This window comes from Mobula hypostoma, chromosome 29 (assembly GCF_963921235.1).
Source record: "Mobula hypostoma chromosome 29, sMobHyp1.1, whole genome shotgun sequence".
NCBI classification, from domain to species: Eukaryota; Metazoa; Chordata; class Chondrichthyes; order Myliobatiformes; family Myliobatidae; genus Mobula; species Mobula hypostoma.
The window spans coordinates 5,071,826-5,088,862 of NC_086125.1; the positions used below are offsets into that span (position 1 = coordinate 5,071,826).

Consider the following 17,037-nt stretch of genomic DNA (forward strand, 5'->3'; position numbering starts at 1 on the left):
ATGGCGGGGAGAGTTTCTCCCTTCTACCGTCTGCGTGGGATGATGAGGCTATCGGGACTTTGAGACTTTTTTTTACCGTGCCCATGCTCTGCTTTTTATCAAATTATGGTATTGCTTTGCACTGTTGTAACTATATGTTATAATTATGTGGTTTTGTCAGTTTTAGTCTTGGTTTGTCCTGTGTTTCTTGTGATATCATTCTGGAGGAACATTGTATCATTTTTTAATGCATGCATTTCTAAATGACAATAAACGAGGACTGAGTGTCCTCATAATCTAGTCTAATCTAAACTGGTAGAGAAGATCCTGAGACAGGATTTATGAACATTTGGAGAGGCATAATATGATTAGGAATAGTCAGCATGGCTTTGTCAAAAGCAAGTTGTGCCTTACCAGCCTGATTAAATTTTTTGAGGATGTGACTAAACACATTGATGAAGATTGAGCAGTAGATGTAGTGTATATGGATTTTAGCAAGGCATTTGATAAGGTACCCTATGCAAGGCTTATTGAGAAAGTAAGGAGGCACGGGATCCAAGGGGACATTGCTTTGTGGATCCAGAACTGGCTTGTCCACAGAAGGCAAAGAGTGGTTGTAGACGGGTCATATTCTGTATGGAGGTTGGTGACCAGTGGTGTGCCTCAGGGATCTGTTCTGGAGCCTCTTCTCTTCATGATTTTTATAAATGACCTGGATGAGGAAGTGGAAGGATGGGTTAGTAAATTTGCTAATGACACAAAGGTTGGAGATGTTGTGGATAGTGTGGTGGGCTGTCAGATGTTACAGCGGGACATTGATAGGATGCAAAACTGGGCTGAGAAGTGGCAGATGGAGTTCAACCCAAATTAGTGTGAGGTGGTTCATTTTGGTAGGTCAAATTGTATCATTTCTTTATGCATGTATGCATTTCTAAATGACAATAAAAGAGGACTGAGTGTTCTCATAATCTAAAATATGATGACAGAATGTAGTATTAATGGTAAGACTCTTGGCAGTGTGGAGGATCAGAGGGATCTTGTGGTCCGTGTCCATAGGACACTCACAGGTTGACTGTCTGGTTAAGAAGACATACCGTGCATTGGCCTTCATCAGCTGTGGGATTGAGTTCAAGAGCCAAGAGATAATGTTGCAGCTATATAGGACCCTGGCCAGACCCCACTTGGTGTACTGTGCCCATTTCTGGTCACCTCACTACAGGAAGGATGTGAAAACTATAGAAAGGGTGCAGAGGAGATTTACAAGGATGTTGCCTGGATTGGGGAGCATGCCTTACGAGAATAGGTTGAGTGAAGTTGGCCTTTTCTCCTTGGAGCGACGGAGAAGGAGAGGTGACCTGATAGAGGTGTATAAGATGAGAAGTATTGATTATTTGGATAGTCAGAGGCTTTTTCCCAGGGCTAAGACGAGAGGGCACAGTTTTATGGTCCTTGGAAGTAGGTACAGAGGAGATGGCAGGGGTAAGTTTTTTATGCAGAGAGTGGGTGAGTGCTGGATAAGACTCCTGGATAAGTACATGGAACTTAGAAAAATAGAGGGCTATGGGTAACCCTAGGTAATTTCTAAGTTAAGGACCTGTTTGTGGGCCGAAGGGCCTATATCGTGCTGTAGGCTTTCTGTGTTTCTATGAGAAAGACTTGAAATTGGACTTGGGAAGCAACTTTTCCACACCAAGGGTGGTTGAGTAGATGGATGAGGCTGCTTGGGGAGGTTTTAGAGACAGTTACAATTACAACATGTAAAGGATATTTGGCAGTGATATGGATAGGAATGGACTAATGTGAGTCAACCACAGACAAGTGGGAGGAGCTCAGTAAGCAACTTGTTCAGAAGGGATTGGTTGGGCTGCAACGTCTGTTTTCTGCTACATCGCTCGGTGACCCCATTTTTGTGTGTTCCTGAGTGCTTTAGTATAGAACCTAATTCAAAATGTGACCATGCTGAGTGTTACCTTAATCACTTGTATCATCAAATTTTCTTAGAATATAAGATTCAAACCCACAGCTTTTCAGAGTGGAGGCATTTGGGGAACTCACTAAATAGCTGCTGCAGGATGTGAGCTGGTAACTGGCACAAGATTCTCAGCTCGAGATTTTTATCACAGTGCACCAGAGTTTGATACCTCACGCAACGGAGCTGAACAAAACCCAGCCCTGGTGGGAAAGGGCAGTAAAACACATCGTAAATGCTGGACAAGCCCACGGTTGGCAATTTTACGAACCACTGAGCACGTCTACATGAAACTGTCTCGGGAAAGCAGCATCCACCATCAGGGCCCACCCCCGTCCCAGCCACCATCCGGGACGTCCGCTCTTCTCACGGCTGCCATCGGGCAGGAGCCTCAGGATTCGCATCACCGGGTTCAGGAACAGTTATCACCCCTCAACCATCAGGCTCTTGAACCAGAGGGGATAACTTCACTCGCCCCATCACCAAATCGTTCCCACAACCTATTGATTCACATTCAAGGACTCTTCATCTCAAGTTCTCAATATTTATTGTTTATTTATTTATTTATAATAATTTCTTCCTTCGTGCAGTTTGTTGTGTTGGCACAGTGGTTGAACACCCAAGTAGATGCAGTATTTAATTGATTCTATTATGGTTATTTATTCAATTATGGATTTATTGAGAATGCCCACAAGAAAGTGAATCTCAGGGTTGTATTTGGTGACATATACTGTATGTACTTTGATAATAAATTTACTTTGAACTTTCTGTGAAAATATAAGCCTTAACGGACAGTTTGAAATGAGTCCCAACCTCCTCCTTGTGAAATAGATTGGCTTTGCAGCTCCAGTGTCAAGGACCGGGTATTTGGCAACTTGTTACTTCCACATTGGGTGCAAACTACTTCACCAACAGGATGTATGTCTGCCGTCAATTGAGCGAGAGCTCACCTTCCCGCTTCCTTCTCAGTCCCAAAGAGGAGTCTCAGCCTGAAACGACGACTGTTTATTCATTGTCATGGATGCTGCCTGACCTGCTGAGCTCCCCCAGCATTTTGTGTGTGCTGCTTTACCGTCTCAGCATGACTGGCCTGGGTCCCCTGTCGCAAAGTAGATGATATTTCTGGCACCATGCAGACCACCCTCTGCAGCTGGGGTTTGTCAGGTTTCAGAACTATGGTTTAAAGTTTGTGTTGACTGTCTCTATCCAAGGAGCCACAATTGCACAAATTGGAAAGGACGTTGTTTCCCCTACCTACCATGGAATGACATCTGTCATTCAGAGCTCTCGAGGTTTAGTATGGACAAGGCCCTCCCCACTATTGAGCATATCTACAGCGAGCACTGTTGCAAGAAAGCAGCATCCATCGTCAAGGATCTAGTTTTCACTTAGTTTTTGAAGCTGGACTTGTGGTCATTTGAAATGCTTTGACCTTTTGGCTTGTTTCTCCACATGGAGCTGAAGCAAGTGCTGTCATCCTCCCGCGGCCCCTGCCCTGTCATCCTCCCGCGGCCCCTGCCCGTCTCCCCCGCGGCCCTGTCATCCTCCCGCGGCCCCTGCCCGTCTCCCCCCACGGCCCCTGCCCGTCTCCCCCGCGGCCCCTGCCCTGTCATCCTCCCGCGGCCCCTGCCCGTCTCCCCCGCGGCCCTGTCATCCTCCCGCGGCCCCTGCCCTGTCATCCTCCCGCGGCCCTGTCATCCTCCCGTGGCCCCTGCCCGTCTCCCCCGCGGCCCTGTCATCCTCCCGCGGCCCCTGCCCTGTCATCCTCCCGCGGCCCTGTCATCCTCCCGCGGCCCCTGCCCGTCTCCCCCGCGGCCCTGTCATCCTCCCGCGGCCCCTGCCCTGTCATCCTCCCGCGGCCCTGTCATCCTCCCGCGGCCCCTGCCCGTCTCCCCCGCGGCCCTGTCATCCTCCCGCGGCCCCTGCCCTGTCATCCTCCCGCGGCCCTGTCATCCTCCCGCGGCCCTGTCATCCTCCCGTGGCCCCTTCCCGTCTCCCCCGCGGCCCTGTCATCCTCCCCCCCCCCCCGGCTCTGCCAGCTTCGCAGTGTGAGTGATCCCAGTTCAGCTCTGACCTTCGATGTGGCGATCACATGCTCACCCTGTGACCACATGGAATTCCCCTGGGTTTCTCTGGTTCCCTCCCCCATCCCACAGGCACGCGGGTTGCGAGTTCATTTCACACTGAGTTTCTTCTGGGGTGTAGCTAGTGACAGCATCTGATATAGGACCCTGAGGGGAATGAAATGTAATGAGTGTAAATGGGTGGATAATGTTTGGTAAGTCCTCTGCCCTTGGAGTTGGAGAAAATGACCAGTGCTTTCAATTAACTGGGCTTGAGTTTATGTTGAGTATGTGTTTTTCCCCCTCTCCACAGGCCTGTCCAGCTGTTAAGCCCAATATGTTGAATGTTCACCTGGTGCCCCACACTCACGATGACGTAGGCTGGTTAAAGACAGTGGACCAGTACTATTACGGAGGTGAGTTACCTACCTGAATGTCCCTGACCCCCTACACCAGAGGGAGCTCTGTGTCCCTGGATATCCTGCTGGTGTGAGTCGTGTCTGCACCACCTCCTGTCTCAGTGCTGGGTGGGTGTCACACACCTGCTTGCATCTCCATGTGTATAGTATTGTCGTGAGTGAGGCGTGGCCTGCGCGCACACATTCACGCCTGGCACAACACGGTAGTGTGAGTGGTCGGCACAACACGGTAGTGTGAGTGGTCGGCACAACACGGTAGTGTTAGTGGTCAGCACAACGCCTTACAGTGCCAGCGACCCAGGTTCAGTTCCTGCCACTGCCTGGAAGGAGTCTGTACGCTCTCCCCGTGACCACATGGGTTTCCTCTGGGTGCTCCAGTTTCCTCCCACAATCCAAAGATGTACCGGCTCCTAGGTTAATTGATCATTGTAAATTGTCCCATGATTAGGCTAGGATTAAATTAGGGGTTGCTGGGTGGTGCGGCTTATAGCCCCTTTCGGCCCGACTCCACACTGTATCTCAATAAATAGCCTTCACTCACTACAACTCAACCTACAGACTCACATTCAAAGACTTTTCACTACTCATGTTCTCAGCATTTTTTTTATTACACATTGGTTGTTAAGTCTTTTTGTGTAGTTTCTCATTAATTATATATGGTATTTATTTTTCTGTGAATACTGGTAAGAAAAAAACAATCTCAAGATAGTGTGTCGGAATTAATACTGAATGTTACTTTGGCTTCGAGGCACGTGCCTGTGTGTGGCAGACAGGTTCTCAGTGTCCTGTGTTTGAGACTTGCGCGGGAACTCTCAGCAGGTCACCGTACACCACCACCCCAGCGACAGCGCACACGGGCTGCGCGTGGGTGGATGTAAAAGGTCCGATGGACTCTTTCTCTTTATCTTTCCTCGCCAGTGAAAACAGACAACCCTGTTGTTACCATCCAAAATTGTGGGAGGCCTGTGTCCATCCGTACGAGTGAATGTTCAACATGTATGTCAGAATCCAGTTTCTGGATTTCAGTTCAGCGTTCAGCACTATTGTCCCACAGACCTTGGTAAACAAGCTGCTCCTCGGTCTAAATACAGCACTGTGCAGCTGGGTGTTGGACTTCCAGACGAACAGACTTCAGATGGTCAGGAGGTACAACCGCTCCTCCCCACACAGGTGCCCACCCACCAGGGCTGTCTGCTGAGCCCACTGCTGTACATCCTGCTCACACACGACTGCACGTCAAACACCCGAGCAATCACATCGTCAAGTTCACCGACGACACAACAGGGGCTTACCAACAGCAGTGAGGTGGCCTACAGGGAGGAAGTGGAAGAGCTCGAGGCCCTAGTGCCGGGCAAATATCATCTTCCTCAATGTCAACAAGACAAAGGAGATGGTTATGGACTTCAGGAGTAAATACACCGCTCACGCCCCTCTGTGCATCGCTGGCACAGCAGTGGAAACTGTGAGCGGTTTCAATCTCCGGGGGAGCACATCTCACAGAACTTCTCACTGTCCCAGAACACGTTGTACACAATCTGCTGGACCACGCACATGCCCTTCTGCAGACGTGCAGTACAGAGCATCACAACGTGCAGCGTCACTGCATGCTATAGAAACTGCACTGTGGTGGACAGTGGGTAGTCAAAAAGTCCCAGCCGGCACCAGCCGAGACCACCCATCCCGTCCACCGGCACCCGCCAACCCCACCCATCCCGTCCACCGGCACCCGCCTACCCCACCCATCCCGTCCACCGGCACCCGCCAACCCCACCCATCCCGTCCACCGGCACCCGCCAACCCCACCCATCCCGTCCACCGGCACCCACCTACCCCACCCATCCCGTCCACCGGCACCCGCCAACCCCACCCATCCCGTCCACCGGCACCCGCCAACCCCACCCATCCCGTCCACCGGCACCCGCCTACCCCACCCATCCCGTCCACCGGCACCCGCCTACCCCACCCATCCCGTCCACCGGCACCCGCCTACCCCACCCATCCCGTCCACCAGCACCGGCACCCGCCTACCCCACCCATCCCGTCCATCGGTACCTGCCAACCCCACCCATCCCGTCAACCAGCACTGAACTACCCCACCCATCCCGTCAACCAGCACCCACCTACCCCACCCATCCCGTCCACCAGCACCCGCCTACCCCAGCCATCCCGTCCACCAGCACCGGCACCCGCCTACCCCACCCATCCCGTCCATCGGTACCTGCCAACCCCACCCATCCCGTCAACCAGCACTGAACTACCCCACCCATCCCGTCAACCAGCACCCACCTACCCCACCCATCCCGTCCACCAGCACCCGCCTACCCCAGCCATCCCGTCAACCAGCACCAGCACCCGCCTACCCCACCCATCCCGTCAAAGGGATGTATGCAGAGAAAGACCAGCAATGTAATGAAGGCCGCACCGGCCCTGCTCATGGACTGTTTGTCCCACTCCCATCAGGGAGGAGGCTACATAGCATCCACGCCAGGACCACCAGACTCAAAAAACAGTTACTTTCCCCAAGCAGTGAGGCTGATCAACACGTCCACCCACTAACTCCACCACTGTCAGAGTCACATTATGTACAGATACTCCTGTATCTAGCAACACTTTATGTGTGTAGAACCAATCTATGTACAGTATATAAACTATTTATTTATATTTATTGTGTTTTTTATTATTTTGTTCTTTATCTTATTGTGTTTTGTGCTACATGAGATTGGATCCGGGATAACAATGGCTAGCGCAAGCGGGCATAGTTTTAAGGTGCTAAGAAACAGGTACCGAGGGGGTGTCGGGTAAGTTTTTCACACAGAGAGAGGTGGGTGCGTGGAATGCGCTGCTGGTGATGGTGGTGGAAGTGGACACAATAGGCTCTTTTAAGAGACTCTTAGAAAGGTACATGGATCTCAGAAAGATAGAGGGCTACGTGGTAGGGAAATTCTAGGCAGTTTCTAGAGTCAGTTACATGGTCAGCACAAGGGCCTGTACTGTTCTGTATTTATGTTCTTTCTCTCTGTTAGCCAAGACAGGGCTTCAGCGTGCCGGAGTACAGTACATCCTCGACTCGGTCATCCCACAGCTGCAGGCTGACCCGAGCAAGCGGTTCATCTATGTTGAGATCGCCTTCTTCTATCGCTGGTGGAAGGAGCAGAGCGAGGCGACAAAGGACGTGGTGAAGCAGCTGGTCGACGAAGGTACTGGGGAAGCCATCTGGCTGAAGCAGAGGGTGGAGGGATCCTGCAGTTGGTCGCGAGTACTAACTCCGGACCGCGTGTTAAAGGTTCCCTTTGTCACTGTGCGTTAGCAATAAAACTGGCCATTAGATCGAAAAGCAAAATCCTGCTGCAAACGTGAAATAGAACATAGAATAGTGCAGCACAGTACAGGCCCTTCGGCCCACAATGTTATGCTGACCCTTAAACCCTGCCTCCCATATAACCCCCCACCTTAAATTCCTCTGTATACCTGTCTAGTAGTCTCTTAAACTTCACTAGTGTATCTGCCTCCACCACTGACTCAGGCAGTGCATTCCATGCACCAACCACTCTCTGAGTAAAAAACCTTCCTCTAATATCCCCCTTGAACTTCCCACCCCTTACCTTAAAGCCATGTCCTCTTGTACTGAGCAGTGGTGCCCTGGGGAAGAGGCGCTGGCTATCCACTCCATCTATTCCTCTTAATATCTTGTACACCTCTATCATGAATCCTCTCATCCTCCTTCTCTCCAAAGAGTAAAGCCCTAGCTCCCTTAATCTCTGAACCAAATTAACCAAATAAAACTGCTGGACCACACTTGAGACCGGCACCCTGGTGTAGTGGTTAGAGCCAGGGGCCTGGGTTCAATTCCCACCACTGCCTGTAAGGAGTTTTACATTCTCCCTGTGAGTGTGGTTGGTGGGTTGTAAATTGTCCCGTGATTGCTGGGTGGTGTTGCTGGAAGAGCCTATTCTGTGCTGTATCTCAATTAAAAAAAAGTATTGTGTTCGGTCTGGTTGCCTCAACGTAGAAAGACGGTGGAAGCTTTAGAGAGGGTGCATTGAGATTTACCAGGATGCTGCCTGAATTAGAGAGCATGTCTTGTTGGGCGAGCAGGGGCTTTGTTTCTTTGGAGCAAGAGGGGATGAGCAGTGACTTAATAGAGGTGCAAAAGATGACGAGGGCCATGGATAGATTGGACAGCCAGAAACTGTTTTGCTGGGTGCCAATTGCCAATACCACACGACATACTTCTAAGGTGAGTAGAACGATCAGATGTAGGTTTTTTGCACAGTGGCGGGTGCGTGGTTGAGTCTGATACATTGGGGATATTTAAGAGACTCGGGCACAGGGATGAAAGAAAAATGCAGATTTATGGGCTGTGTAGGAGGGAATGGTTAGATTCGTTCACATTGGTCAGCACATTATCATAGACTGAAGAGCTGGTACTGTGCGCTATGCTACTCAGCAAACCAGTCAGCGTGTGAAGAGAGAGCACTAATGAGTCTGGCCTCTTCACACATTATTCTGCTGTATTTTTTCATAGAAGTGAACAGTGTGAAAAGGGGGTGCATTCAGCAGGTCAGGCAGCATCCATGGGGGGCGGGGGGAGAGCGAACAGTCAGCATTCAGGTCAAAACCCTTTGCCTGGACTGAACGAATGGGCGGGAGATGGCCAGTTTAGAGAAGGGAGGAGCGAGTGACGGGTGGATCCAGGTGAGGAGGGTTTGATGGCCAGGTGTCAGGTGTGTGGGGAAGGGGAGGGCTCCATTTGAGCCCGTGGTTGGCTTCCCCAGCCTCTAACCAGATGCCGCTGCCTTGCTGCTGCAGGTAGGCTGGAGTTTGTGAACGGGGGCTGGTGCATGAACGACGAGGCGACCACCCACTACAGTTCCATCATCGATCAGATGACCCTGGGCTTCCAGTTTCTCAACGATACTTTCGGAGAGTGCGGGCGCCCCCGGGTAGCCTGGCACATCGACCCCTTCGGGCATTCCCGAGAGCAAGCCTCCCTCTTCGCGCAGGTAGGAGAACGTGTCATAGGGTGAGTGGTTTTTGTCATTAAATGGTGCACTGGGTCTGCAGGCACTCTCAGCTTTCTATTCAACATTTGGTGTTGGAGTCTCTAAATCACACTTTTGCATCGACAGTCCTGGTGTAAACTTGCTTCTCAGATCTGTATACTCTCAGCTTAGTTTGAATATCTACAGCTGTTCACTGAGTTACAACTGTCCGACCTATTGATAAATAAACACCCATAATTGCAAAAGGTCAAATAATATATATACGTAAGTTTGTTCCTAAACTGGCAGATCTACAATACTGAGCAAAAGTCTCAGGCAACTTAGATTTTTTGGCCTCCACAGAGCCCTGATAATCATAGTCATAGTCATATATTATTGATCGCGGGGGGAAATTGGTTTTCGTTACAGTTGCACCATAAATAATTAAATAGTAATAAAACCATAAATAGTTAAATAGTAATATGTAAATTATGTCAGTAACTTATGAAATAAGTCCAGGACCAGCCTATTGGCTCAGGGTGTCTGACCCTCCAAGAGAGGAGTTGTAAAGTTTGATGGCCACAGGAAGGAATGACTTCCTATGACGCTCTGTGCTGCATCTCGGTGGAATGAGTCTCTGGCTGAATGTACTCCTGTGCCCACCCAGTACATTATGTAGTGGATGGCAGACATTGTCCAAGATGGCATGCAACTTGGACAGCATCCTCTTTTCAGACACCACCGTCAGAGAGTCCAGTTCCATCCCCACAACACCACTGGCCTTATGAATGAGTTTGTTGATTCTGTTGGTGTCTGCTACCCTCAGCCTGCTGCCCCAGCACACAACAGCAAACATGATAGCACTGGCCACCACAGACTCGTAGAACATCCTCAGCATCGTCCGGCAGATGTTAAAGGACCTCAGTCTGCTCAGGAAATAGAGATCAATGATCTCAACACCATTGAGGCTGTCTGGGATTACCTGGTGAGACAGAAGCAAACGGGATAGCCAAAGTTTGCAGAAGAACCGTGGCAAGTTCCTCCAGATGCTTGGTACGACCTCCCAGCTGATTTTCTTTTAAAACTGCAAGACAGTGTACCTATGAGAATTGATGCAGTTTTAAAAGCAAAGGGTGGTCACACCAGATATCGAATTGATTTTAATTTTTACTGTTCTTTAGTATATTTTTTGAGATTTAGAAACACAGAACCTTTTTTTAAATGTGCCTAAGACTTTTGCACCGTATTGTAGTTCCCCCTCGCACTCTCATGCGACTTTTAGTAATTGTTCTTATCAGTCTTGTGTGCCTTTTATGCAGCTCTTTACAATACTCTGGGGGTATAGCAGACGTGTTGAGGGATTTTTGTGTATTTTATGGCTTGTGAATACAGAATCCGTTTATTACCCGGGGTTACCCTGTATATACATGTACAACTTAAGCAGCCAGTCTTTGTCTGTATAAATATGCTGGTCGCCTTCTAGACCACTGTGACAATCGGCTCCCTGCTACACAATTTTCCAGCAGAGAGTGGTGTGTGTTCCTGATTTTCACCCCTCTCTCCAGGGAAGTAGTTTGTCAGCTGTTAGAAATTTCTCTGTAAAAGAGTTTAACATTTTTAAGTGTTTATTATTGTTTTTAGAGCGTTACAGGGCACACGATGGTGTACAGGATAAAAAGGGGAGGCTATTCATGATCCATGTTTGCTCCATATGTGACCTCCCACACATTGAACCTGCGGCAGGTCACAGATTGAGGGGCTGGAATGGCAGGGTGATACAGCTGGAATCTTGGGGTCACTGTTGTGGACTGAACACAGCCACTTCGCAGATGCCGTCCGATCTGATGAGTGTTTCCAACATTTTTTTTTATTATCGTACATGCTGGCTTCTTATTTGGATTTATTTGTTAATCCTTCTGCAGATGGGATTTGACGGCTTTTTCTTTGGACGCATCGATTATCAGGACAAGAAAAACAGGGAAATTCTCCGACAAATGGAAATGGTGTGGAGAGCCAGCGCCAACCTCCCAAAACCCACTGCTGACTTGTTCACAGGTTGACAGACTTTCCTTTTTGTCATTCACTCAGCTTCCTGATCAAAAAATCTGTAAAAACTGTAAAAAAAAATTGAAAATGATTTGTCCAGCAGCAATTAATTAGCATAACTGTATGTGAGGAAATAGTGACATAGTGGTTAAACTTGGCTGGTATCCAGTGTCCTGATCTACCAACCTAGAGATGTGAGTTAGAATCTCACAATGGAAGTTAAAATCAAGTAAAGTAAAAATCCACTAATTCTCTCCCTTGTTATTCAGAAATCTCAATGGTCCAAAATCTAGTACTCTGTTTCCTGAGTTCCCTTTAAACTTGCTGGATCGCTAGCAAATGTATAATTCTTCTGTTGTCAATTAGATTCAAAGTTCAAAGTAAATTTATTATTGAAGTGTGTATATATGTCACCATATACAACCCTGAAGCCTGGTTTATACTTCTGCGTCAATGCGTCGCTGTAAGGTCTGTGTCACCGCAAAGCCGATGCGGAACCCTACGTGAGACCCTGCATTGCTGCTCCCGAAATGTAACCGTGCATCGCGGCAACGCAGAACGCAACAACTGTGATTGGTCCACTTGGTAGCATCGCATTTCCTCCTACGCTGCAATAGCTTCCCATTGGGCGACTGAAGGGCAGGGAAGGAACTCTGACTGCTTGCTTTCCATAAAGCTTTACAGACCTCCGAAATTATGGAGGACACATTTCGCACGAAAAAAGACGCTCGCGTCTTGTTTACCCCGAGACGAACGTGACCAGGAAGCCTTGCGCGGGCAGGTGTGTGGGCATGCGTGACGTGCGCGAATTGCCGAGTGACGCAGACACACCAACGCGCAAGTATAGATGCTCAGAACGCGCGTAGGCCGCTTGCGTAGGTTACGGCGTCCATTTGACGCAGAAGTATAAACCAGGCTTGAGATTGGTTTTCTTGCAGCCATTCACAGTAAACCAAGAAATACCATAGAATCAATGAAAGACCGCACCCAACAGGACGGACAAACAACCAGTGTGTAACAGACAACAAGCTGTGTAAATACAAAGAGAAAAATAAGGAATAATAATAAATAAATAGGCAATAAGCATCGAGAACACAAGACGAAGAGGCGTTGAAAGTGAGCCCGCAAGTTGCGGGAGCAGTTCAGTGTTGGGGCGAGTGAAGTCGAGTGAAGTTATCCCCTCAGGTTCAAGAGCCTGATGTCTGAGGGGTAAATGGTTGCACCACCAGGTTCAGGAACAAGTCCTGAGGCTCCTGTACCTTCCTGGTGACATCAGTGAGAAGAGAGCGTGACCTGGGTGACGGGGCTTCTTGATGCTGTTTCTCTGTGACGTTGCCTCGTGTAGATGCGCTCAGTGGTGGGTGGGCTTTACCGTGATGGACTGTGTTGTATCTGCTATTCTTTTTGTAGTGTTTTTGTCAGCTCCCGATGCTCCACACCAAATAATAACTTCGTGCGATCATGATTAATTATTCGGCAAGCATCTCATTCACACATTTTGTTTCAAATAAAATTCATCAACACTTCGTTACACAACTCGCAAGTCTAGTTGAACGATGTGTGCTTCGCCCACTCTCTACTCTATACGCACCTATGTCTGGCTAGGCACAGCTCAAATGCTCTCTACAAGTTTGCTGACGACACAACTATTGCTAGCAGAATTTCGGATGGCGACGAGAAGGCGTACGGGAGCAAGATAGATCGGTTAGGTGAATGCTGTAGCAGCAACAACATTGCACTCAACATCAGTAAGAACAAAGAACTGATTGTGGACTTCAGAACGGGTAAGAAGAGGGAACACGCACCGGTCCTCATCAAAGAATCAGAAGTGGAAAGGATGAGCACTTTCAAGTTCCTGGGCAATTTCAACATCTCTGAGGATCTATCCTGGCCCAACATATTAATGCAGCTGCAAAGGAGACACAATAGAGGCTGTATTTCATTAAGAGTGTTAGGAGATTTGTCACCAAAGACACTCGCACATTTCTACAGATGTACCATGGTGGCTACATCGCCATCTGTTATGAGTGGTGGGAGGTGCACGGGATCGAAATGAGCTGCAGAAAGTTGTAAACTCGGTTAGCGCTATCACGGGACTGGCCTCCCCATTATCCAGGACATCTTCAAGGAGCAATGTCTCATTAAGGACCCCATTACCCAAGCATGCCCTTTTCCTATTGTTCCCATCAAGGATGCAAAGGAGCCTGAAGACACACACTCAGCGATTCACGAACAGCTTCTTCCCTTCTGCTGAATGGACATTGAACCCATGAAAACTACCTCACTACTTTTTTTTAACTCTCTCTTTTTGCTCTATTTAACTTTATATATTTATATATATATATATTTATATATATTATTATATATTATATATATTATATATATATTTGTTATACTCCATGTAAATTAATTTTTGTGATGTATCGTAATATACTTCTGCAGCATAAGAACAAATTTCACAACATGTGATATTAAAGCAGTGATATTAAACTTGGTTCTGGTTCTACAACTTGCTGCTTGAATTCAGATGTTGCTTGCAGTAGTGAAGTTGAAATCCAGCTAGGTTCAATGAGTTTTTTTCCCAGTTCCTGACTCTGGGTCCTCTTGCGCAGTGGTTATTCTCCGCTGCGACAAGTTCCTAGGTGTAGATGTCACTAACAATTTGTCCTGGTCAGGACACAGTGGCCAGGAAAGCACATCAGTGCTTCCACTTCTTCAGAATCAGATTTATTATCCCTGTTGTTTTGTCACGAGGTTTGTTGTTTTGTACAGGAATAATGAGATTGTGTCGTTGGTCCGTTCAGGAATCTGATGATAGAGGGGAAGAAGCTGTTCCTGAATTGTGACGGTAGTAATGAGGAGTTGTTCCTGAATTCCACAGCAGGCAGTGAAGAAAGCTAATGGCATGCTGGCCTTCATAACAAGGGGAATTGAGTATAAGAGCAAAGAGGTCCTTCTGCAGCTGTACAGGGCCCTGGTGAGACCACACCTGGAGTACTGTGTGCAGTTTTGGTCTCCAAATTTGAGGAAGGACATTCTTGCTATTGAGGAAGTGCAGCGTAGATTCACAAGGTTAATTCCCGGGATGGCGGGACTGTCATAAGTCAAAAGATTGGAGCGACTGGCCTTGTATTCTGTGGAATTTAGAAGGCTGAGAGGGGATCTTATTGAAACATATAAGATTATTAAGGGATTGGACACGCTGCAGGCAGGAAGCATGTTCCCACTGATGGGTGAGTCCAGAACCAGAGGCCACAGTATAAGAATTAGAATTAAAATTAATTCTAATTTTAGAATTAGAACGGAGTCGAGGAAAAACTTTTTCACCCAGTAAGTGGTGGATATATGGAATGCTCTGCCCCAGAAGGCTGTGGAGGCCAAGTCTCTGGATGCTTTCAAGAAAGAGATGGATAGAGCTCTTAAAGATAGCGGAATTAAACGTTATGGGGATAAGGCAGGAACTGGATACTGATTGTGGATGATCAGCCATGATCACAGTGAATGGTGGTGCTGGCTCGAAGGGCTGAATGGCCTACTCCTGCACCTATTGTCTATTGAATTATGACAGTAGTAATGAGAAGAGGGAACGTCCCTGATGACAAGGGTCATTGCTGCTGGATGCCACCACCTGAAAGCTCTGCCTCTTGAAGGTGGGGGGTGTGTGCCCATGGTGGGGCTGGCCGCGTCTGCAGCCTCTCGCGCTCCTCTGCACTGCTGCTTCCATATCGGGCAGCAATGCAACCAGTCAGAATGTACTCCACTCTACATCTGTGGAAACTTGCTCGTCTTTGGCGACAGGCCATACCATCTCCTCACTCCTAAAGAAATAATAACCACCGGTTCTTTATAGCAACTATACTTCATTGGGAGTTTAAAGAGATTTGGTATGTCAACAAAAACACTCAAAAACTTCTATAGATGTACCTTGGAGAGCATTCTGGCAGGCTGCATCACTGTCTGGTATGGTGCGGGGGGACCAAAAGAAGCTGCAGAGGGTTGTAATTGTATGCGACTCCATCTTGGGCACTAGCCTACAAAATACCCAGGACATCTTCAAGGAATGGTGTCTCAGAAAGGCAGCGTCCGTTATTAAGGACCTCCAGCACCCAGGAAATGCCCTTTTCTCACTGTTACCATCAGGTAGGAGGTACAGAAGCCTGAAGGCACACAGTAATTCAAGAACAGCTTCTTCCCCTCTGCCATCCGATTCCTAAATGGACATTGAACCCATGAACCTCACTTTTTAAATATATATTATTTCTGTTTTTGCATGATTTTTAATCCATTCAAAATAGATATAATTTAATTGATTTGTTTATTTTTACTTTTTTCCTTCTATATTATGTATTCCATTGAACTGCTGCTGAATTAACAAATTTCACGCCACATGCCGGTGATAATAAACCTGATTCGGACTCTGTTCGATTGATTATGTTGGGCCCAGGACTGTTCCTTTCTGATGTGATTACCCAGGAGCCTGCAGCTGCTCTGTCCCCTTGAGGAGGACTGGTGTGTGTTGTCATGATTTCCCCTTCCTGAACTCCACAGTCAGTTCTGTGGTCTTGCTGACACTGAGTGCTGGGTTGTTATTGCAACACCACTCCACTCACTCCCTCACTGCTGCCCACCTCCTCATTGCCATCTGAGATGGTGCCAACAGTGGTGTCATTAGCAAATTTACAGCTGGCATCTGAGCAGTGCGTAGCTATGCAGTGAAGACGAGAGTAGGGCAGTAGGCTAAGAATGCATTGTTGAGCTGTGCCTGTGTTGATTATCAGCGAGGAGAAGGATAAAGATTATTTTCACTTTTCTACTACTTCAGTGTAGCTGTGCGTGAAGTGTTCTGTCTGGATGGTATGCACACTTCTCACTGTATGTCAGTACATGAGACAACAATAAACCGCTTACCAATGTAACAGGGTGAGGAAGATTTCTCCTCTACTTAATGAACCAAAGGTCTTTCACAACCATCCCACAGTTTTGTGGACACCATTACTAATATCAGTTGACAACACACATCAAAGTTGCTGGTGACGAAGGGTCTCGGCCTGAAATGTCGACTGCACCTTTTCCTAGAGATGCTGCCTGGCCTGCTGCGTTCACCAGCAACTTTGATGTGTGTTGCTTGAATTTCCAGCATCTGCAGAATTCCTGTTGTTTGCGCTAATATCAGTTGTTTTGTTTTCAGATTTACATAATTAAATGAATTGGCCTGTTGCCGTGGTTGGAAGTTCTGGATAATTATTCCAGGACCTGAATTACTAGTCTAGTAATTTAGTTGCTATGTCATAGTTATAGAATAATACAGCAATGAAACAGGCCCTTTTGCCGAACTCATCCATGCCAACCAATTGGGTGTAAGAATGAAAGTTTGTTATCGGTCATGTTTAGTTTCTGGTGCCAGTGGGGTTGGTCATTGGCTGGTGCCGGAGGGGTGGGTGTTGGTCATTGGCTGGTGCCGGAGGGGCGGGTGTTGGTCATTGGCTGGTGCCGGAGGGGCGGGTGTTGGTCATTGGCTGGTGCCGGAGGGGTGAGTGTTGGTCATTGGTTAGTGCCGGAGGGGTGGGTGTTGGTCATTG

The 17,037-nt window shown here is 48.0% G+C and overlaps 1 protein-coding gene across 1 annotated transcript in view; it reads left to right on the forward strand.

The window, feature by feature from the left end:
* The window catches only part of man2b1 (mannosidase, alpha, class 2B, member 1), a 61,896-nt gene that overhangs the window by 5,244 nt on the left and 39,615 nt on the right, over positions 1 to 17,037 (forward strand). Inside the window, exons 2-5 of the mRNA XM_063035876.1 lie at positions 4,325 to 4,427; positions 7,454 to 7,627; positions 9,240 to 9,433; positions 11,335 to 11,467. Coding sequence (XP_062891946.1) covers positions 4,325 to 4,427; positions 7,454 to 7,627; positions 9,240 to 9,433; positions 11,335 to 11,467 — 604 coding nt within the window. The remainder of the gene's footprint in view (positions 1 to 4,324; positions 4,428 to 7,453; positions 7,628 to 9,239; positions 9,434 to 11,334; positions 11,468 to 17,037) is intronic.